Source organism: Thalassophryne amazonica, chromosome 17, assembly GCF_902500255.1.
Source record: "Thalassophryne amazonica chromosome 17, fThaAma1.1, whole genome shotgun sequence".
Lineage (NCBI taxonomy): Eukaryota > Metazoa > Chordata > Actinopteri > Batrachoidiformes > Batrachoididae > Thalassophryne > Thalassophryne amazonica.
Window position 1 is genome coordinate 76,451,556 of NC_047119.1, and position 24,536 is coordinate 76,476,091.

The following is a 24,536-nucleotide window of genomic DNA, read 5'->3' on the forward strand; positions in this document are numbered from 1 at the left end:
TAAAACTTTCCTTTTTGCTAAAGCTTATAGTTAGGGCTGGATCAGGTGACCCTGAACCATCCCTTAGTTATGCTGCTATAGACTTAGACTGCTGGGGGGTTCCCATGATGCACTGAGTGTTTCTTTCTCTTTTTGCTCTGTATGCACCACTCTGCGTTTAATCATTAGTGATTGATCTCTGCACCCCTCCACAGCATGTCTTTTTCCTGGTTCTCTCCCTCAGCCCCAACCAGTCCCAGCAGAAGACTGCCCCTCCCTGAGCCTGGTTTTGCTGGAGGTTTCTTCCTGTTAAAAGGGAGTTTTTTTCCTTCCCACTGTCGCCAAGTGCTTGCTCACAGGGGGTTGTTTTGACCGTTGGGGTTTTTCTGTAATTATTGTATGGCTTTTGCCTTACAATATAAAGCGCCTTGGGGCAACTGTTTGTTGGGATTTGGCGCTATATAAATAAAATTGATTTGATTTGATTTACAGTCTGACTGCAGCCTGGAGAAACAATCTGCTGAATCTCTCCCTCACACAGCGAGGGTGGATGAGTCTGTCACTGAAACTGCTCTCCAGAGCAGACAGAACGTCCAGCAGGGGGTGACACTTGTGGTTCAGCATAGATTTAAGTTTTGCCAGGACCCTCCTGTCCCCCACCTCCTGCACGAGGGTCCCCCACCTCCTGCACAGAGTCCAGAGGACAGCTCAGGACAGAGCAGGATTTCCTGATGATCTTATCCAGCCTTTTCCTGTCCCTCTCTGTGATGCTGCTGCTCCAGCAGATCACACCGTACAGGATGGCAGAGTCATAGAAAGTCCTCAGGAGTGGCCCCCTCACTCCAAAAGACCTCAGCCTCCTCAGGAGGTAGAGGCGGCTCTGACCCTTCCTGTAAAGTGCGTCCGTGTTGTGAGTCCAGTCCAGTTTGTTGTTCAGATGAACATCCAGGTACTTATAAGAGTCCACTCTCTCAATGTCCCTTCCCTGGATGTCCACTGGGGGAGTGTAGTGGGGCGGCATCTGAAGTCCACCACCATCTCCTTGGTCTTCCCCGCGTTGATGAGGAGGTGGTTCCTCTGACATCAGTCCACAAAGTCCTGCGTTAGTCCTCTGTACTGCGCGTCATCGTCGTCCATAATAAGTCCAATGAGGGCGGAGTCATTGGAGAATTTCTGCAGGACACAGCTGTCCGTGTTGTGTCTGAAGTCTGCAGTGTAAAGAGTGAAGAGGAAGGGCGCGAGGACCGTCCCCTGGGGCCCCCCCACACTGCAGGTCAGGAGGTCAGACATGCAGTTCTTGGTCCTCACAAACTGGGGCCGGTTTGTGAGGTAGTCCAGGACCCTCTCAGCCAGATCCTCGTCCACTCCTGCAATCACCAGCTTGTCCCTCAGGAGTCGCGGCTGGATGGTGTTGAAAGCGCTGGAGAAGTCAAAGAAATGAATCCTCACAGCGCTGCCGGGCCTCTCCAGGTGGGACAGTGAGCGGTGCAGCAGGGAGATGATGGCGTCCTCCACTCCGATGCCAGGCCGGTAAGCAAACTGCTGTGGGTCCATAGCAGAGCTCACCGTGGACACAGGATGAGGCACTCTAGGGTCTTCATCAGGTGGGATGTGAGTGCCACTGGCCTGAAGCTGTTGAGGTCCTTGGCGTGCAGTGTTTTGGGCACTGGGACCACACATGACGTTTTCCAGAGGTGTGGCACCGTCCTCAGCTTCAGGCTCAGGTTGAAGACCCACTCCATGACCCCACACAGCTCATCTGCGCAGGATTTGAGGAGCCTCAGGCTGATCTTGTCTGGGCCTGCTGCCTTTTTGCTCTTTAGTCTCTTCAGCTGACTCCTGACCTGATCTGCCGTGAAGAGTAGAGAGCAGGTGGGGGGGAAGGTAGTGGTGGAGGAGGGGGAGGAGGTCTGGCTGGTGCCAGGAGTGTATTGGGAATGAAGCAGTCTGTGGTGGCGGTGTGTGAGCGGAAAGTGTAGGGGGGGGGGATACTGGGCAGAGGCACCGAAGACAGAGCAGGGGGGAGGAGGAGGAGGAGGAGGAGGAGGAGGGGTTGTGTCAAACCTCAGGAAGTACTTGTTGAGGTCGTTTGCCCATTGATGGTCACCTTCCGCCTATTTGGGAGGGGGTTTGAACCAGAGATGGTTTTCAAGCTGCTCCACACCCCCCGGATGTTCTGGTGTTGGAGCTGCTCCTCCAACTTCCTCTTGTAGGCGGTCTGAGCCTTGCAAATTTCCCTCCTCAGTTCTCTCTGTATATTCTTCAGGGCCTCTCTGTTCCCTGACTTAAAGGCTCTCTTCTTTTCCTTCAGCAGAGTCTTTATATCAGGGTTAATCCATGGTTTGTTGTTCGAGAAACTCCGCACTGTCCGGGTATGTACGGTGTTTTCAAAGCAGAAGTTGATGTAGTCTGTGATGCATTCTGTCATGACATTTATGTCCTCCTTGTGAGGGTCACAGAGTTCAGTCTCTGAAACGGTCTCTAAGTGCCGCCTCACTCTCTGCAGACCACTTCTGTACAATCCGAGACTCAGCAGGCTGCCTTCGCACAAGGGGGACATATACTGGTGCCAAATGGATGAGATTGTGGTCTGATCTGCCCAGTGGGGGAAGGGGGGAAGAGGTGTATGCCTCCTTCACACTGGCAAAAAATAAGTCCAGTGTTTTATTGTCTCTGGTGGGACAGGTCACATACTGAGTGTGTGGGGGGAGGACAGAGGCAGGGTTGGAGTGGTTGAAGTCCCCTGTGGTGAGGAACAGGGCCTGTGAGTGTCTTGACTGCAGATCACTGATGCAATTTAGCAGATGCTCACAAGCGATTTCAGGGTTAGCAGATGGGGCTACATACACAGCTATCACGATAACTTGTGAGAACTCCCGAGGCAGATGATATGGCCCAATGCTAACAGCAAGAAGTTCGATATGTTTGTTGCACATCTGTATCTTAACAGTACAGTGTTCTGCTTTAGACCATTTTTCACTCACATAAACTGAAAGTCCTCCTTCTCTCCGCTTCCCACTCTCCTCTGTCCTGTCCAAGCATAGCAGATGAAAGTTGTCGATGGCTACAGCAGAGTCTGGGATGGTTGGGGTGAGCCAGGTCTCCGTGAAGATCATCAGTGCGCTGTCTCTGTATTCCCGCTGATACCGTGTGAGCGCAGTCAGCTCGTCACACTTTCCGGCAATGGATCTTACGTTACCGGTGATCACAGAGGGAAGTGCAGGATGTGGAAGATGTTTCTTCTCTTGGATCCTGCATACGGCCCAACATCCACGACGAAAACTGCGTAATATGTCCGCGGGGATGTTGTTTACTTCTTTGTCCCATGGGAAAAGCCGAGCGGCTCCTCTCAGGGCGATCAGCTGTTCCTTTGTGTAGACAATAGGCTACACGAAGGCATAGGCTGCGGGGGGTGTCCTGACACACATCGTGGCAAAAACAGGTAAAAAAAAATCCACGAATTTGTAGAAAAATACTGTGTCAGCGTAGCCCTAGCCTTACAGTAAGTGTAACAATAAAATAAAATAAATATATATATATCGCAAATGGAAGAAAGCACCTCTCATAACATCCCTAATGTGAAGACCAAAGGACAACACAGGGTCAAAAACCACCCCAAGGTTCCTCACCCTGTCCGTGTGATGCACAACAAGCCAAGCGCTAGCAGATCTAATTGATGCCGATATCTTGCTGGACCAATAACCATCATTTCAGTCTTGTCAGAATTTAGAAGTAGGAAGTTACTAGACATCCAGCCTCTCACTGATGCAGGGCAATCGTCTAGTGTTTTTATAGAATTGAGATTACCAGCCGTTATCGGCATATACAATTGAGTATCATCGACATAGCAATGAAAGACAACACCGCAGTATATGACCAAGGGGTGCTATATAGAGGGGGGGAAAAAGCAGGGGACCCAAAATAGATCCCTGTGGAACCCCCGACATTTCATATCACTAAGGCAGGGCTGTGGATGAAAACTCCGCGGATCTGCGAAATTCCGCAGATTTCATCATGAGGAGGAGTGGGGGTTTGGTGTTGAACTCTGTGATCACTGAGTTTTTAAAATGTCTATCACAAAGTGTTTTTTTATGACATCATGCAAGTTTTGTTGCGACAGCTGAACCTGCTGCGGCGACGCTGTGTGTCTCCTGCCCGAAGCTTAAGCTAAATGTGGACATCGCAAACCTTTAGAGCTCTAAAGTTTTTAAAAGAAGAATTGTGCAGCATGTCTCTGTTGCAGACCGACGTCGGACAGAGAGAAGATGGGGAGAAAGGCTGTTTGAAAAAGTGTGATAAGTACAAGAATCAGTGGAATTGTCACTGGCTTCATCAACACACCTGAAAGATAAAAGAAATGGGAAAAGCGAACTATGCCATCAGTTAACATGGTAAGAATTTTTCCCTTTCTGGAAAATAAACATTGTGCTGTTCATACAGGATTTTAGACACGATTATGTGGCTTTTTTAATTAATCTAGACTTTCTTTCATTGGCAAAAAAAAGACTGGCTTTGAATGGATTACGTGAATTTACACAAGAATGTAAATGAGTTTTTATTAATGTAGACTTTTTTCATTAGCAAAAGACACTGTGGCTTTGAGTGGATTTACAGGAATTTACACAAGAATGTGTGGCTTTTTTACTATAAGGTATGTTATTGATATTTTACCCTGATTTTTAAAATATTCTCCAATCTTTAGCTGTGGTTTTTGAGAGGCTGTAACAGTCTTTTCAGTCTTCATGAATTTCATGTAGTTTAATTGTTCTGAGTTAATGCATAATTTGGTTTACAATTAAAAGGAAAATCATTCCAGGTCCAACTTCCACATCATATTCTGTTATTTCAACATCATCATTGACAGTTTAAATGAAAGGTTGAATACAGGTCATTTAAATCTGCACTAATTTTGAGACTTTTTGTTCCAGGAGATGCTGAAAATGTATCATTAGATAAAAAATTAATTTGGTTTCTGGGATCCCACGGGGCCCGAGACCCTGGCTCCTGGGGGCCTATGCCCCTCAGGCCCCTGCAAATTTTCCTGGGATTTCACAATTTTCATTTCACAGCCCTGCTAAGGTTAGAAGTAGTGTTATCATATAAAACACAAAGAGAGCGACTGGATAGATATGATGTCAACCATTCAAGGGCACTTCCAGTAATCCTAAAGTAATGCTCCAGCCTATCAAGTAAAACACGATGATCCACAGTTTTCAATGCAGCACTAAGATCCAACAGCACCAAAACCGAAGTGGTGTCCGAATCCATTACAAGCAGAAGATCATTCACCACTTTAGTGAGAGCCGTCTTTGTGGAGTGGTATTTTCTGCAAGCAGACTGCAGTGGCTTATAAAGTTTATTCTCAGTAAGGTGGTCCACAAGCTGCTGTGAGACCACTTTTCCCAGAATTTTAGAGCAAAATGACAGATTTGATATGGGCCTATAATTTTTTTTGTTCACCAGGGTCAAGATTAGGTTTCTTAAGTAATGGTTTAATCACTGCAGATTTAAAACATTTAGGAACAGATGCAGAAGTTAATGAAAGATTAACAAATTCCAGCTTTGTCAGCCCAAGAGTGGGCCACAGGTCCTTAAACAGTTTTGTTGGGATAGGGTCAAGTAAACAGGTTGTGCTTTTTGTAGACATTACAAGTTTTGTCAGCACATCTAGTGAGGCCATGGTTCTCAGCAAGAAACCGATGGATTGCCTACTCTGGGTAGGGAATACAGCCTTGCTCCAAGTGAAGGAGTTCAAGTACCTTGGGGTCTTGTTCACGAGTGAGGGGACGATGGAGCATGAGATTGGCTGGAGAATTGGTGCAGCAGGGGCTGTATTGCATTTGCTCTGCCGTACTGTTGTGACAAAAAGGGAGCTGAGCCAAAAGGCGAAGTTCTCGATCTACTGGTCAAATCTTTGTTCCAAACTCTCACCTATGGTCATGAGTGTTGGGCCATGACCAAAAGAACTAGATCACGGGTACAAGCGGCCGAAATGGGCTTCCTTGGGAGGGTGGCTGGTGTCTTCCTTAGAGATAGGGTGAGAAGTTCAGTCATCTGTGGGGAGCTCGGAGTAGAGTCGCTGCTCCTTCGCGTTGAAAGGAGCCAGCTGAGGTGGTTCGGGCATCTGGTAAGGATGCCTCCTAGGCTCCTCTCAAGGGAGGTGTTCCAGGCACGTCCATCTGGGAGGAGACCCCGGGGAAGACCCAGGACTAGGTGGAGAGATTATATCTCCACACTGGCCTGGGAACACCTCAGGACCCCCAGTCAGAGGTGGTCAATGTGGCCCGGGAAAGGAAAGTCTGGGGTCCCCTGCTGGAGCTGTTGCCCCCGCGACCCAAACCCGAAAAAGCGGTTGAAGATGAGTGAGATGATGATGATGAGTTATCTAGTGAGATACCATCAAACTCTGTAAATCTAGGTGACACCCTGGCCATAGCACCCAACTCAACAGCCAGGTGCGGTGGGTGAACTGGTGCATGTTGGGATATGTTTAACCTAATATTTTCAATTTTCTTCTCAAAGTAATCCAACAAGTCCTGTGCTGAAAATGGAAAATGACTTACTGGTGGCTGTCCATGAATAAGTGTTGCCACCATGTCAAGAACAAGAACTTTGAGTTATACTCGGTTTTATTAATCAAATCAGAGTAATAGGCCAGCTTTGTAGTCAATAGTGCATGCTTATAGTCTAAAAGGGCATCGCGCCACACAAGATGGAATACTTCTAGTTTGGAACTACACCATTTCTGTTCTAACGCTCTAGCCTTCTGCCTAAGCTCGCGCAAGTGACCATTAAACCAAGGTGACCGTGCTTTGGAAGGGCATAGTTTTAGTAAAGGTTGCGCAGTCATATCAAGTGTAGTTTTGAGCACTGAATTCAAACAATCCACAATGCTATCTACTGACTGGGCATCCTCTAAGCTCAAATTCAGTCACAGTTGATGGGTTAATATGTTGCCGCTGTAGTAAACAAGGTTGTTGTTTCGCTAAACACAGCAGCGAAAGTGTAAACCTCATAAGTGCACAGACTGTGCTTGACTCTTGCTTGCCTCTACTGGTGGTTGGCTCTCACTGCGGTATTGTATCACTTCCTGTTCCGGAGCACAGCGGTGTTTTTCTGTATCTGTTAGCTGTTTAATCTGCGCAGTTAGATTGATCTAGTTATCTAGATTACGATTTGTTTCCCAGTGTAATCTTTACGTGCCTTAACTAAAGCACTCCTTCTGCTGAATCACCTCTAAATTATTTACACATTATTCACTTTGCGTGTTTTTAGGAATCCGCTAGCTTAGCGTAGCTACTAGCTCTTAGCCGATTTAGCATGGCGGCTTCTCCTGTCTCTCCCGCACTTTTCTGCTCTGGGTGTGAAATGTTTAGTTATTCCTCGGCCTCCTTTAGCAGTAATGGTACTTGTAATAAGTGTAGCTTATTCGTAGCTTTGGAGGCCAGGCTGGGCGAATTGGAGACTCAGCTCCGCACCGTGGAAAATTCTACAGCTAGCCAGGCCCCTGTAGTCGGTGCGGACCAAGGTAGCTTAGCCGCCGTTAGTTCCCCCCTGGCAGATCCCGAGCAGCCGGGAAAGCAGGCTGACTGGGTGACTGTGAGGAGGAAGCGTAAACAGAAGCCCCGTGTACACCGCCAACCTGTTCACATCTCTAACCGTTTTTCCCCACTCGACGACACACCTGCCGAGGATCAAACTCTGGTTATTGGCGACTCTGTTTTGCGAAATGTGAAGTTAGCGACACCAGCAACCATAGTCAATTGTCTTCCGGGGGCCAAAGCAGGCGACATTGAAGGAAATTTGAAACTGCTGGCTAAGGCTAAGCGTAAATTTGGTAAGATTGTAATTCACGTCGGCAGTAATGACACCCGGTTACGCCAATCGGAGGTCACTAAAATTAACATTAAATCGGTGTGTAACTTTGCAAAAACAATGTCGGACTCTGTAGTTTTCTCTGGGCCCCTCCCCAATCAGACCGGGAGTGACATGTTTAGCCGCATGTTCTCCTTGAATTGCTGGCTGTCTGAGTGGTGTCCAAAAAATGAGGTGGGCTTCATAGATAATTGGCAAAGCTTCTGGGGAAAACCTGGTCTTGTTAGGAGAGATGGCATCCATCCCACTTTGGATGGAGCAGCTCTCATTTCTAGAAATCTGGCCAATTTTCTTAAATCCTCCAAACTGTGACTATCCAGGGTTGGGACCAGGAAGCAGAGTTGTAGTCTTACACACCTCTCTGCAGCACCTTCAACTGCACCACAGACTAAAACAGTTAAATGTGGTCTATTAAACATTAGGTCTCTCTCTTCTAAGTCCCTGTTGGTAAATGATATAATAATTGATCAACATATTGATTTATTCTGCCTTACAGAAACCTGGTTACAGCAGGATGAATATGTTAGTTTAAATGAGTCAACACCCCCGAGTCACACTAACTGTCAGAATACTCGTAGCACGGGCCGGGGGCGGAGGATTAGCAGCAATCTTCCATTCCAGCTTATTAATTAATCAAAAACCCAGACAGAGCTTTAATTCATTTGAAAGCTTGACTCTTAGTCTTGTCCATCCAAATTGGAAGTCCCAAAAAACAGTTTTATTTGTTATTATCTATCGTCCACCTGGTCGTTACTGTGAGTTTCTCTGTGAATTTTCAGACCTTTTGTCTGACTTAGTGCTTAGCTCAGATAAGATAATTATAGTGGGCGATTTTAACATCCACACAGATGCTGAGAATGACAGCCTCAACACTGCATTTAATCTATTATTAGACTCTATTGGCTTTGCTCAAAAAGTAAATGAGTCCACCCACCACTTTAATCATATCTTAGATCTTGTTCTGACTTATGGTATGGAAATAGAAGACTTAACAGTATTCCCTGAAAACTCCCTTCTGTCTGATCATTTCTTAATAACATTTACATTTACTCTGATGGACTACCCAGCAGTGGGGAATAAGTTTCATTACACTAGAAGTCTTTCAGAAAGCGCTGTAACTAGGTTTAAGGATATGATTCCTTCTTTATGTTCTCTAATGCCATATACCAACACAGTGCAGAGTAGCTACCTAAACTCTGTAAGTGAGATAGAGTATCTCGTCAATAGTTTTACATCCTCATTGAAGACAACTTTGGATGCTGTAGCTCCTCTGAAAAAGAGAGCTTTAAATCAGAAGTGCCTGACTCCGTGGTATAACTCACAAACTCATAGCTTAAAGCAGATAACCCGTAAGTTGGAGAGGAAATGGCGTCTCACTAATTTAGAAGATCTTCACTTAGCCTGGAAAAAGAGTCTGTTGCTCTATAAAAAAGCCCTCCGTAAAGCTAGGACATCTTTCTACTCATCACTAATTGAAGAAAATAAGAACAACCCCAGGTTTCTTTTCAGCACTGTAGCCAGGCTGACAAAGAGTCAGAGCTCTATTGAGCTGAGTATTCCATTAACTTTAACTAGTAATGACTTCATGACTTTCTTTGCTAACAAAATTTTAACTATTAGAGAAAAAATTACTCATAACCATCCCAAAGACGTATCGTTATCTTTGGCTGCTTTCAGTGATGCCGGTATTTGGTTAGACTCTTTCTCTCCGACTGTTCTGTCTGAGTTATTTTCATTAGTTACTTCATCCAAACCATCAACATGTTTATTAGACCCCATTCCTACCAGGCTGCTCAAGGAAGCCCTACCATTATTTAATGCTTTGATCTTAAATATGATCAATCTATCTTTGTTAGTTGGCTATGTACCACAGGCTTTTAAGGTGGCAGTAATTAAACCATTACTTAAAAAGCCATCACTTGACCCAGCTATCTTAGCTAATTATAGGCCAATCTCCAACCTTCCTTTTCTCTCAAAAATTCTTGAAAGGGTAGTTGTAAAACAGCTAACTGATCATCTGCAGAGGAATGGTCTATTTGAAGAGTTTCAGTCAGGTTTTAGAATTCATCATAGTACAGAAACAGCATTAGTGAAGGTTACAAATGATCTTCTTATGGCCTCGGACAGTGGACTCATCTCTGTGCTTGTTCTGTTAGACCTCAGTGCTGCTTTTGATACTGTTGACCATAAAATTTTATTACAGAGATTAGAGCATGCCATAGGTATTAAAGGCACTGCGCTGCGGTGGTTTGAATCATATTTGTCTAATAGATTACAATTTGTTCATGTAAATGGGGAATCTTCTTCACAGACTAAAGTTAATAATGGAGTTCCTCAAGGTTCTGTGCTAGGACCAATTTTATTCACTTTATACATGCTTCCCTTAGGCAGTATTATTAGACAGTATTGCTTAAATTTTCATTGTTACGCAGATGATACCCAGCTTTATCTATCCATGAAGCCAGAGGACACACACCAATTAGCTAAACTGCAGGATTGTCTTACAGACATAAAGACATGGATGACCTCTAATTTCCTGCTTTTAAACTCAGATAAAACTGAAGTTATTGTACTTGGCCCCACAAATCTTAGAAACATGGTGTCTAACCAGATCCTTACTCTGGATGGCATTACCCTGACCTCTAGTAATACTGTGAGAAATCTTGGAGTCATTTTTGATCAGGATATGTCATTCAAAGCGCATATTAAACAAATATGTAGGACTGCTTTTTTGCATTTACGCAATATCTCTAAAATCAGAAAGGTCTTGTCTCAGAGTGATGCTGAAAAACTAATTCATGCATTTATTTCCTCTAGGCTGGACTATTATAATTCATTATTATCAGGTTGTCCTAAAAGTTCCCTAAAAAGCCTTCAGTTAATTCAAAATGCTGCAGCTAGAGTACTGACGGGGACTAGGAGAGAGCATATCTCACCCATATTGGCCTCTCTTCATTGGCTTCCTGTTAATTCTAGAATAGAATTTAAAATTCTTCTTCTTACTTATAAGGTTTTGAATAATCAGGTCCCATCTTATCTTAGGGACCTCGTAGTACCATATCACCCCAATAGAGCGCTTCGCTCTCAGACTGCAGGCTTACTTGTAGTTCCTAGGGTTTGTAAGAGTAGAATGGGAGGCAGAGCCTTCAGCTTTCAGGCTCCTCTCCTGTGGAACCAGCTCCCAATTCAGATCAGGGAGACAGACACCCTCTCTACTTTTAAGATTAGGCTTAAAACTTTCCTTTTTGCTAAAGCTTATAGTTAGGGCTGGATCGGGTGACCCTGAACCGTCCCTTAGTTATGCTGCTATAGACGTAGACTGCTGGGGGGTTCCCATGATGCACTGTTTCTTTCTCTTTTTGCTCTGTATGCACCACTCTGCATTTAATCATTAGTGATCGATCTCTGCTCCCCTCCACAGCATGTCTTTTTCCTGGTTCTCTCCCTCAGCCCCAACCAGTCCCAGCAGAAGACTGCCCCTCCCTGAGCCTGGTTCTGCTGGAGGTTTCTTCCTGTTAAAAGGGAGTTTTTCCTTCCCACTGTAGCCAAGTGCTTGCTCACAGGGGGTCGTTTTGACCGTTGGGGTTTTACATAATTATTGTATGGCCTTGCCTTACAATATAAAGCGCCTTGGGGCAACTGTTTGTTGTGATTTGGCGCTATGTAAAAAAATTGATTGATTGATTGATTGATTGATTGATAAGTGAGTGGTCAGGGACCACTGATGCAAGGGGCAAGATATCAACATTTGCAACAGCAATACTGCGTGCGAGAACCAGATCCATGGTATTTCCACTAGTATGTGTTGAACCCCGAATGCACTGCGTGAAACCCAATGTATCCACAATTTCCATAAATGATTTACAGACTAGATCAGAGGGCTTATTTACATGAATGTTAAAATCACCAATGATCAAAATATTATCTGCATTAGTTGATAACTCAGAAATGAATGCACCAAATTCATCTAAAAATTCAGAGTATGGACCGGGGGGGGGGGCTATAAACAATGACAAAATAACACAACTGTTTTCCATTCTTCTGGCCATGACAGTACACAGCATCATGGACAGAGCTGTTCAAAGGAATTATATTTCTGACCCCCAACAACTAATAAAGTAAACCTAGATCTATAAATAAAAGCAACACCTCTGCCTTGCTTGGTCTCATGAGAGACATGACTAAATGTATATGCCAGTGGGCAGGCCTCATTTAAAGGAAGGATAGCTATAGGTCTAAGTCAGGTTTCACATAACCCAATCATATCTAAGTGTTAATCACCAATTAGATCATTAACCAACAATGATTTTGAGGATAATGATCTGATGTTAACAAGACCCACACTAAGGACATCAGTAGGATTAACAGTTGAACAATCTGGCTCTAGAGGTGGCTCCAGAGTAACAGACAAGGTGCTAAAAGTAGGTTTAGGTTTAAGACATTCCATGCGAACTGTAGGTAACAAACATGAAATATTTGATATTGCTGGAACAGCCAACAGGCCATCCTCAGTTTCAGTGTCATCCAGTGCAGTAATGGGTAGTAAGTTTGCAAAACATGTCCCTCTATGAACCTTAAGGACACGTCTGTGAAAGCAAGCCACAGTCTTAGCTTGATAAACTTCCTTCCCCAAAATACCACTCTCACCACTGTGGATTCTCTGCCTTAAATTCCCCACCGAACAAATTACTTCCACACCCATATTTGTTACACGCCCTGCAGTGTCACTAATCCCTTGTTCTGTGGCCTACTGTGAAATATTACCTCCTGTAGAGCTCTATCTATATTTGCAGACAAAATGGCAGCACCCTCCCCAGTAGGGTGAAGGCCATCTGGCATCAGCAGATCACGGCGGACCCAGAACCATCAACAAAACCAAAGCCGTGCTGTCCACAAAACTGTGCCGGCCACCTATTTAATGAAAACAATCTGCTAAATGCCTCATCAGCACCCCGACAGGGGAAGGGCCCAGAGACCACCAGCCGGTTTCGACACATCTTTCCAGCAAGATCACATGTCATCTCTGTTTCCATTTTAATGACTTCCGAGTGCTTCATTCTAACATTATTAGCACCAACATAGATAACTATATGACTATATCTCATGTCATATTACATAGTCTGTTTACCGTTCTTTTGCTTCAGAACCCTGAGGTGGGAGGCAACATTGGGAGCTCTAGCCCTAGGATTACATTTAATATCAGCCGGCGTCTGTAACCTAACTTTGCAAGTGATGGAATCCCCTATCACTAATGCCTAGTATTTCGGCCTGGAGACAGGCGTGGAAGTCCTCTGTGGGCTCAAGGAACTAACATCAGGCACATCCAGGGGAGAAAATTGATTTGAGGTTCACAAAGGCAAAGGTCAGAGAGTCCTAGCAGACAGCTCTCATTCTCTGTCCTGTCAGTTTGAGCTCTTGAAGTCTGGGAGGTGCTACAGAGCTCCTCTGGCCAAAGGTTCTTTTAAAAACTCTTTTATACCAAATGCCTTCGCCATAATGAACTCAAAAAAGTGACCACTCCACAAATAAAACCTGAACTGCTTTACTTCTGTTTTATTTGATTTTATTAGATCTTATTTTATGTTTTATTTATTTTACTAGGTCTTACTCTATTTCTTCCTTTACTTCTATGTATTTTATGTATCTTATCTTTTGTTTTATTCGTGTGTTTGTATGACTATGTTTGTATTTTAGTGTCTTATTTGTGCTGGTGAGCCGAAGACAATTTTCCACATCGGTGGACAATAAAGAATTATTCTATTCTATTCTATTCTTGTGGCACGTGGTTTAGATGCTACTGCTGGGCACCGAGCCCCACGTGACCTCCACCGAGCCCCACGTGACCTCCTCCGCCTAGCCACAGTCTGAAAACCATCCTCCACAACCAGCGCCTCCGGGCTGATCAAATCAAATCAATTTTATTTATATAGCACCAAATCACAACAACAGTTGCCCCAAGGCGCTTTATATTGCAAGGCAAAAGACGTACAATAATTACAGAAAAACCCCAACGGTCAAAACGACCCCCTATGAGCAAGCACTTGGCGACAGTGGGAAGGAAAAACTCCCTTTTAACAGGAAGAAACCTCCAGCAGAACCAGGCTCAGGGAGGGGCAGTCTTCTGCTGGGACTGGTTGGGGCTGAGGGAGAGAACCAGGAAAAAGGCATGCTGTGGAGGGGAGCAGAGATCGATCACTAATGATTAAATGCAGAGTGGTGCATACAGAGCAAAAAGGGAAAGAAACACTCAGTGCATCATGGGAACCCCCCAGCAGTCTAAGTCTGTAGCAGCATAACTAAGGGATGGTTCAGGGTCACCTGATCCATCCCTAACTATAAGCTTTAGCAAAAAGGAAAGTTTTAAGCCTAATCTTACAAGTAGAGAGGGTGTCTGTCTCCCTGATCTGAATTGGGAGCTGGTTCCACAGGAGAGGAGCCTGAAAGCTGAAGGCTCTGCCTCCCATTCTACTCTTACAAACCCTAGGAACTACAAGTAAGCCTGCAGGTCCGGCTTGTGACCTCCAACAAGCTGTGAGCTTGGGTGGCAGATCCTGGTGATTCATGGGACCGACTGGGGGCTTTCAATGAGCCACGAGCCTGGATAGCAGACACTGAGGAGCCGTGGGCCTTGTTAACAATGTCTGACGACTGGCGGGCCCGGTTTGCGACCTTCGGTGAGCCACAAGCCTGAATGAGACACTGACACAAGCATTTTTAAAAGTGCTATACAAATAAAAATGTTATTATTATCAAAGGAGTGTCTTCAGGACAACTCTGTGAATGTCCTTGAGTGGTTCAGCCAGAGCCCAGACCTGAATCCCCTTGAACATCTCTGGAAAGATCTGAAAATGTCTGTGCACCGACGCTCCCCATCCAACCTGATGGAGCTTGAGAGGTGCTGCAAAGAGGAATGGACCAAACTGCCCAAAGATAGGTGCACCAAGCTTGTGACATCATATTCAAGAAGACTTGAGGCTGAAATTGCTGCCAAAAGGTGCATCAACAAAGTATTGAACAAAGACTGTGAATACTTATGGACATGTGATTTATTAGTTTTTTTTTTTTATAAATTTTCAAAAATGAAAAAAGAAAAAAACTTTTTCATGCTGTCATTACAGGGTATTATTGTGTGTAGAATTTTGAGGGGGGAAATGAATTTCATCCATTTTGGAATAAGGCTGTAACATAACAAAATGTGGAAAAAGTGAAGTGCTGTGAAGACTTTCTGGATGCTGTGCTGTGTACTCCCACACGCCTGCAGACACTAGAAGCACTTGGGCTCCAGTTGGAGTATCCCCTTGTCCTGTGATCTGTCACTGGTGATTGAATTTTTGAAATGAGGAGGGACCAGAAAGTATTGACCTTTGGCCTCTGTGTCTTCCAGCCACAGCTCGAGGTCATGTGGGCGATGAGGGCTTATAACCATGCAGAGGTCTACTTTAATGTAAGCAGTTCTCCAAAATTCTCCTCCACCTGTTCAGATGGGTTTTCCTTCACATTTATGATCTTCAGAGGACGGTTTGCCTCTCAGACATTCATGTGTTCATTTAGAAGTTACTGATGCCGTCATTTAATTAATTGATCAGACCAGTACACAGTAAGTGCCTGTATTTCAAAATAAAAGCCCATGAGTCTTATTTAATTCCTCCTGACCACCGAGCTTCCATTGTGGGCATGCGCAGAGGTCGAGTCTTATACCAACAAAGTCATGTTAGTGGGGAGGACCTGGGTCACCAGGTAGTGCTAATTTTGTCACCCATGTTTCAATTTAGTCTTAGTTTTAGTCACATTTAGTCATTCACATATCATTTTTTGTTAGTCATGTTTTAGTTGACTAAAAGTCTCAACATTTTAGTCCTTCTCTGTTTATTTCCAAGATAATTTTTGGTTATTCATTCCAGTTGACTTGTGTTCCACAGCTGAAATATTGATTAAATATCTGGAATAAAAATTGTGAATGAACTGAACTGAATTGAATGAATGAATCTTCAGTGCAACCTTGCTAAAAGTGTCTTGTTTGTTGATTCAGTGCACATTTACAAATGATGCACTTGTTCTGATGTTTTATATTTATTATAAACACCAACAAAATAAAATAAAAACAGATGTTAAATCAAATCAAATCAATTTTATTTATATAGCACCAAATCACAACAAACAGTTGCCCCAAGGGGCTTTATAGTGTAAGGCAAAAGCCGTACAATAATTACAGAAAAACCCCAACGGTCAAAACGACTCCCTGTGAGCAAGCACTTGGTGACAGTGGGAAGGAAAAACTCCCTTTTAACAGGAAGAAACCTCCAGCAAAACCAGGGTCAGGGAGGGGCAGTCTTCTGCTGGGACCATTCTGGTACCATTATTTAATGCTTCGATCTTAAATATGATCAATCTATCTTTGTTAGTTGGTTATGTACCACAGGCTTTTAAGGTGGCAGTAATTAAACCATTACTTAAAAAGCCATCACTTGACCCAGCTATCTTAGCTAATTATAGGCCAATCTCCAACCTTCCTTTTCTCTCAAAAATTCTTGAAAGGGTAGTTGTAAAACAGCTAACTGATCATCTGAAGAGGAATGGTCTATTTGAAGAGTTTCAGTCAGGTTTTAGAATTCATCATAGTACAGAAACAGCATTAGTGAAGGTTACAAATGATCTTTTTATGGCCTCAGACAGTGGACTCATCTCTGTGCTTGTTCTGTTAGACCTCAGTGCTGCTTTTGATACTGTTGACCATAAAATTTTATTACAGAGATTAGAGCATGCCATAGGTATTAAAGGCACTGCGCTGCGGTGGTTTGAATCATATTTATCTAATAGATTACAATTTGTTCATGTAAATGGGGAATCGTCTTCACAGACTAAGGTTAATTATGGAGTTCCACAAGGTTCTGTGCTAGGACCAATTTTATTCACTTTATACATGCTTCCCTTAGGCAGTATTATTATACAGCATTGCTTAAATTTTCATTGTTACGCAGATGATACCCAGCTTTATCTATCCATGAAGCCAGAGGACACACACCAATTAGCTAAACTGCAGGATTGTCTTACAGACTTAAAGACATGGATGACCTCTAATTTCCTGCTTTTAAACTCAGATCAATCAATCAATCAATTTTTTTATATAGCGCCAAATCACAACAAACAGTTGCCCCAAGGCGCTTTATATTGTAAGGCAAGGCCATACAATAATTATGTAAAACCCCAACAGTCAAACGACCCCCTGTGAGCAAGCACTTGGCTACAGTGGGAAGGAAAAACTCCCTTTTAACAGGAAGAAACCTCCAGCAGAACCAGGCTCAGGGAGGGGCAGTCTTCTGCTGGGACTGGTTGGGGCTGAGGGAGAGAACCAGGAAAAAGACATGCTGTGGAGGGGAGCAGAGATCGATCACTAATGATTAAATGCAGAGTGGTGCATACAGAGCAAAAAGAGAAAGAAACAGTGCATCATGGGAACCCCCCAGCAGTCTACGTCTATAGCAGCATAACTAAGGGATGGTTCAGGGTCACCTGATCCAGCCCTAACTATAAGCTTTAGCAAAAAGGAAAGTTTTAAGCCTAATCTTAAAAGTAGAGAGGGTGTCTGTCTCCCTGATCTGAATTGGGAGCTGGTTCCACAGGAGAGGAGCCTGAAAGCTGAAGGCTCTGCCTCCCATTCTACTCTTACAAACCCTAGGAACTACAAGTAAGCCTGCAGTCTGAGAGCGAAGCGCTCTATTGGGGTGATATGGTACTACGAGGTCCCTAACATAAGATGGGACCTGATTATTCAAAACCTTATAAGTAAGAAGAATTTTAAATTCTATTCTAGAATTAACAGGAAGCCAATGAAGAGAGGCCAATATGGGTGAGATATGCTCTCTCCTTCTAGTCCCCGTCAGTACTCTAGCTGCAGCATTTTGAATTAACTGAAGGCTTTTTAGGGAACTTTTAGGACAACCTGATAATAATGAATTACAATAGTCCAGCCTAGAGGAAATAAATGCATGAATTAGTTTTTCAGCATCACTCTGAGACAAGACCTTTCTGATTTTAGAGATATTGCGTAAATGCAAAAAAGCAGTCCTACATATTTGTTTAATATGCGGTTTGAATGACATATCCTGATCAAAAATGACTCCAAGATTTCTCACAGTATTACTAGAGGTCAGGGTAATGCCATCCACAGTAAGGATCTGGTTAGACACCATGTTTCTAAGATTTGTGGGGCCAAGTACAATAACTTCAGTTTTATCTGAGTTTAAAAGCAGGAAATTAGAGGTCATCCATGTCTTTATGTCTGTAAGACAATCCTGCAGTTTAGCTAATTGGTGTGTGTCCTCTGGCTTCATGGATAGATAAAGCTGGGTATCATCTGCGTAACAATGAAAATTTAAGCAATACCGTCTAATAATACTGCCTAAGGGAAGCATGTATAAAGTGAATAAAATTGGTCCTAGCACAGAACCTTGTGGAACTCCATAATTAACTTTAGTCTGTGAAGAAGATTCCCCATTTACATGAACAAATTGTAATCTATTAGACAAATATGATTCAAACCACCGCAGCGCAGTGCCTTTAATACCTATGGCATGCTCTAATCTCTGTAATAAAATTTTATGGTCAACAGTATCAAAAGCAGCACTGAGGTCTAACAGAACAAGCACAGAGATGAGTCCACAGTCCGAGGCCATAAGAAGATCATTTGTAATCTTCACTAATGCTGTTTCTGTTTCTGCCACCTTAAAAGCCTGTGGTACATAGCCAACTAACAAAGATAGATTGATCATATTTAAGATCGAAGCATTAAATAATGGTAGGGCTTCCTTGAGCAGCCTGGTAGGAATGGGGTCTAATAAACATGTTGATGGTTTGGATGAAGTAACTAATGAAAATAACTCAGACAGAACAATCGGAGAGAAAGAGTCTAACCAAATACCGGCATCACTGAAAGCAGCCAAAGATAACGATACGTCTTGGGATGGTTATGAGTAATTTTTTCTCTAATAGTTAAAATTTTGTTAGCAAAGAAAGTCATGAAGTCATTACTAGTTAAAGTTAATGGAATACTCAGCTCAATAGAGCTCTGACTCTTTGTCAGCCTGGCTACAGTGCTGAAAAGAAACCTGGGGTTGTTCTTATTTTCTTCAATTAGTGATGAGTAGAAAGATGTCCTAGCTTTACGGAGGGCTTTTTTATAGAGCAACAGACTCTTTTTCCAGGCTAAGTGAAGATCTTCTAAATTAGTGAGACGATAAAACTGAAGTTATTGTACTTGGCCCCACAAATCTTAGAAACATGGTGTCTAACCAGATCCTTACTCTGGATGGCATTACCCTGACCTCTAGTAATACTGTGAGAAATCTTGGAGTCATTTTTGATCAGGATGTGTCATTCAATGCGCATATTAAACAAATATGTAGGACTGCTTTTTTGCATTTACGCAATATCTCTAAAATTAGAAAGGTCTTGTCTCAGAGTGATGCTGAAAAACTAATTCATGCATTTATTTCCTCTAGGCTGGACTATTGTAATTAATTATTATCAGGTTGTCCTAAAAGTTCCCTGAAAAGCCTTCAGTTAATTCAAAATGCTGCAGCTACAGTACTGACGGGGACTAGAAGGAGAGAGCATATCGCACCCATATTGGCCTCTCTTCATTGGCTTCCTGTTAATTCCAGAATATAATTTAAAATTCTTCTTCTTACTTATAAGGTTTTGAATAATCAGGTCCCATCTTATCTTAGGGACCTCATAGTACCATATCACCCCAATAGAGCGCTTCGCTCTCAGACTGCAGGCTTACTTGTAGTTCCTAGGGTTTGTAAGAGTAGAATGGGAGGCAGAGCCTTCAGCTTTCAGGCTCCTCTCTCCTCCTTCCCACTGTCGCCAAGTGCTTGCTCACAGGGGGTTGTTTTGACCATTGGGGTTTTTCTGTAATTATTGTATGGCTTTTGCCTTACAATATAAAGCGCCTTGGGGCAACTGCTTGGTGTGATTTGGCGCTATATAAATAAAATCGATTTATTGAGGGAGAGAATCAGGAAAAAGACATGCTGTGGAAGAGAGCAGAGATCAATCACTAATGATTAAATGCAGAGTGGTGCATACAGAGCAAAAAGAGAAAGAAACACTCAGTGCATCATGGGAACCCCCCAGCAGTCTAAGTCTATAGCAGCATAACTAAGGGATGGTTCAGGGTCACCTGATCCAGCTAGCAAAAAGGAAAGTTTTAAGCCTAATTTTAAAAGTAGAGAGGGTGTCTGTCTCCCTGATCTGAATTGGGAGCTGGTTCCACAGGAGAGGAGCCTGAAAGCTGAAGGCTCTGCCTCCCATTCTACTCTTACAAACCCTAGGAACTACAAGTAAGCCTGCAGTCTGAGAGCGAAGCGCTCTATTGGGGTGATATGGTACTATGAGGTCCCTAAGATAAGATGGGACCTGATTATTCAAAACCTTATAAGTAAGAAGAAGAATTTTAAATTATATTCTGGAATTAACAGGAAGCCAATGAAGAGAAGCCAATATGGGTGAAATCAAAATCAAAAATGAAAATCAAATTTATTAATTTATATAGCGCCAATTCATGATGAACACGTCTCAAGGCGCTTCACGCAACATAAAACAACAACAAAAAAAATGAATTAAAAATTTAAAACACAATAAAAAGATGACCATAAAAGAATACAAGAATAAAAACACATCATAGCACTAATGATAAAACAGGGAAAACAAATGAGTCTTTAAACGTGACGTAAAAGTCTCCACAGTATCAGACTGCCAAATGTGTGCCGGGAGATCGTTCCACAGAGTTGGAGCACGGTAGGAGAAAGCTCTGTGACTGGCAGACTTTTTATTCACCCTGGGAACACACAGAAGTCCTGCACCCTGAGAACGCAGGGCCCGAGCCGGTACATAGGGGCTTACCAGGTCAGCCAGACAGGGAGGTCCAAGTCCATGAACAATTTTATAAACTAATAACAGTACTTTAAAATCCGATCTTGCAGCAGCTGGAAGCCAGTGCAGGGACGCCAAAACGGGTGTAATGTGGTCAAACTTTCTGCTTTGTGTCAAAAGTCTGGCAGCAGCATTTTGAACCAGTTGAAGACCCCTAATCCTGGACTGCGGTAAACCAGAAAATACAGCATTACAATAGTCCAATCTAGAAGAGACAAATGTGTTATGTGTCGGACGCAGTCGGAGCACCGACCCAGCGTTTGACAGGACCCAGCATAAAGGAAACAGAGCACGGTTCAAAGGATAACAGAATTTAATGACATAACAGTGAGTGCTCAATTAATAACCAATAAGTGCGCGGTCTGGCGAGGTGGAAAAACGGCGTGCTCCCAGCAGCACAAACGGTCCGGAGCCAGAACAGTTCAGACCCAAGGACCCCGCTGACACCCCCCAGGTGGCCGCGACCAACCGAGTCTGTGAAAGAAGAAACCATAATGTGAGTCCACCACTCCACACACAGAGAGACCACTCAAAGGTGTACATAATCAGCAAACACTTCCTGGCTTAATCACCAATCAGCTTCCCACTCTGCAGGCATGGAACACCCAGTTCAATTCTCCACTGCAGTGGAAGCTGATTAAACGACTAACATAACAGCTCAATATAATAAGGTGTGAGGGACACCACATCTACTGACTGTACTCATGTTAGTCACAAAACCTAAAGTACCTCAGGAAGTGTGCTGACGAGCGTGAGACCTCACCCCCTCCTCTTTCACAGACCATGGCATCAAACCTGGTACGGTCTCTGCGTCCATAATGATGAGATGGTTCTCCAAACGTCGATCTCACCCGTCTGGTCACAAGGTCGAGTCTCTGGCAAATACACACTGTGTACTCCAGGCTTAAATGCAACCATGCCCCAATCCATACAGATGCACCACAGCTGTGAGTCCTGACGAGCTGCACATGACAAGCCTCAGGTGATCAGGGTGAGGTCCTGATAACTCAGCCACACATCAGCCACTCAGTCCTGAATGCATGCCACCTGGAAGGAAAGACAGAAAACAGAAACAAAAGCCAGCCAGGCACCCCAGCCACACAACAAAATGCATGAATCAAAGTCTCAGCATCAGCCATAGACAGGATGGGACGAATCTTCGCTATATTTCGCAAATGAAAGAAAGCAGTCCTCGTAATGTCTCTAATGTGGAGATCAAAGGACAATGTAGGATCAAAAATTACTCCAGGGTGAAATATGCTCTCTCCTTCTAGTCCCCATCAGTACTCTAGCTGCAGCATTTTGAATTAACTGAAGGCTTTTCAGGGAACTTTTAGGACAACCTGATAATAATGAATTACAATAGTCCAGCCTAGAGGAAATAAATGCATGAATTAGCTTTTCAGCATCACTCTGAGACAAGACCTTTCTAATTTTAGAGATATTGCGCAAATGCAAAAAAGCAGTCCTACATATTTGCTTAATATGTGCATTGAATGACATATCCTGATCAAAAATGACTCCAAGATTTCTCACAGTATTACTAGAGGTCAGGGTAATGCCATCCAGAGTAAGGATCTGGTTAGACACAATGTTTCTAAGATTTGTGGGGCCAAGTACAATAACTTCAGTTTTATCTGAGTTTAAAAGCAGGAAATTAGAGGTCATCCATGTCTTTATGTCTGTAAGACAATCCTGCAGTTTAGCTAATTGGTATGTGTCCTCTGGCTTCATGGATAGATAAAGCTGGGTATCACCTGCGTAACAATGAAAATTTAAGCAATGCCGTCTAATAATACTGCCTAAGGGAAGCATGTATAAAGTGAATAAAATTGGTCCTAGCACAGAACCTTGTGGAACTCCATAATTAACCTTAGTTTGTGAAGAAGATTCCCCATTTACATGAACAAATTGTAATCTATTAGATAAATATGATTCAAACCACCGCAGCGCAGTGCCTTTAATACCTATGGCATGCTCTAATCTCTGTAATAAAATTTTATGGTCAACAGTATCAAAAGCAGCACTGAGGTCTAACAGGACAAGCACAGAGATGAGTCTACTGTCTGAGGCCATAAGAAGATCATTTGTAACCTTCACTAATGCTGTTTCTGTACTATGATGAATTCTAAACCCTGACTGAAACTCTTCAAATAGACCATTCCTCTGCAGATGATCAGTTAGCTGTTTTACAACTACCCTTTCAAGAATTTTTGAGAGAAAAGGAAGGTTGGAGATTGGCCTATAATTAGCTAAGATAGCTGGGTCAAGTGATGGCTTTTTAAGTAATGGTTTAATTACTGCCACCTTAAAAGCCTGTGGTACATAGCCAACTAATAAAGATAGATTGATCATATTTAAGATTGAAGCATTAATTAATGGTAGGGCTTCCTTGAGCAGCCTGGTAGGAATGGGGTCTAATAGACATGTTGATGGTTTGGAGGAAGTGACTAATGGAAGTAACTCAGACAGAACAATCGGAGAGAAAGAGTCTAACCGAATACCAGCATTACTGAAAGCAGTCAAACATAAAGATATGTCTTTGGGATGGTTATTAATAATTTTTTCTCTAATAGTTAAAATTTTATTAGCAAAGAAAGTCATGAAGTCATTACTAGTTAAAGTTAAAGGAATACTCGGCTCAATAGAGCTCTGACTCTTTGTCAGCCTGGCTACAGTGCTGAAAAGAAACCTGGGGTTGTTCTTATTTTCTTCAATTAGTGATGAATAGTAAGATGTCCTAGCTTTACGGAGGGCTTTTTTATAGAGCAACAGACTCTTTTTCCAGGCTAAATGAAGATCTTCTAAATTAGTGAGACACCATTTCCTCTCCAGCTTATGGGTTATCTGCTTTAAGCTGTGAGTTTGTGGGTTATACCACGGAGTCAGGCACTTCTGATTTAAGGCTCTCTTTTTCAGAGGAGCTACAGCAACCAAAGTTGTGCTCAATGAGGATGTAAAGCTATTGACGAGATAATCTATCTCACAGAGTTTAGGTAGCTACTCTGCACTGTGTTGGTATATGTCATTGGAGAACATAACAAAGAAGGAATCATATCCTTAAACCTAGTTACAGCACTTTCTGAAAGACTTCTAGTGTAATGAAACTTAATCCCCACTGCTGGGTAGTCCATCAGAGTAAATGTAAATGTTATTAAGAAATGATCAGACAACAGGGGGTTTTCAGGGAATACTGTTAATTCTTCAATTTCCATACCATAAGTCAGAACAAGATCTAAAGTGTGGCTAAGGTGGTGAGTGGACTCATTTACATTTTGAGCGAAGCCAAGTAAGTCTAATAATAAAGTCTAATAATAGATTAAATGCAGTGTTGAGGCTGTCATTCTCAGCATCTATGTGGATGTTAAAATCGCCCACTATAATTATCTTATCTGAGCTAAGCACTAAGTCAGACAAATGGTCTGAAAATCACAAAGAAACTCACAGTAACGACCACGTAGATGATAGATAATAACAAATAAAACTGGTTTTTGGGACTTCCAATTTGGATGGACAAGACTAAGAGTCAAGCTTTCAAATGAATTAAAGCTCTGTCTGGGTTTTTGATTAATTAATAAGCTGGAATGGAAGATTGCTGCTAATCCTCCGCCTCGGCCCGTGCTACGAGCATTGTGGCAGTTAGTGTGACTCGGGGGTGTTGACTCATTTAAACTAACATATTCATCCTGCTGTAACCAGGTTTCTGTAAGGCAGAATAAATCAATATGTTGATCAATTATTATATC

The 24,536-nt window shown here is 43.0% G+C and overlaps 1 protein-coding gene across 1 annotated transcript in view; it reads left to right on the top strand.

The window, feature by feature from the left end:
* Positions 1–24,536, top strand: part of pbdc1 (polysaccharide biosynthesis domain containing 1) — a 152,731-nt gene that overhangs the window by 65,985 nt on the left and 62,210 nt on the right. Inside the window, exon 3 of the mRNA XM_034191582.1 lies at positions 15,239–15,298. Coding sequence (XP_034047473.1) covers positions 15,239–15,298 — 60 coding nt within the window. The remainder of the gene's footprint in view (positions 1–15,238; positions 15,299–24,536) is intronic.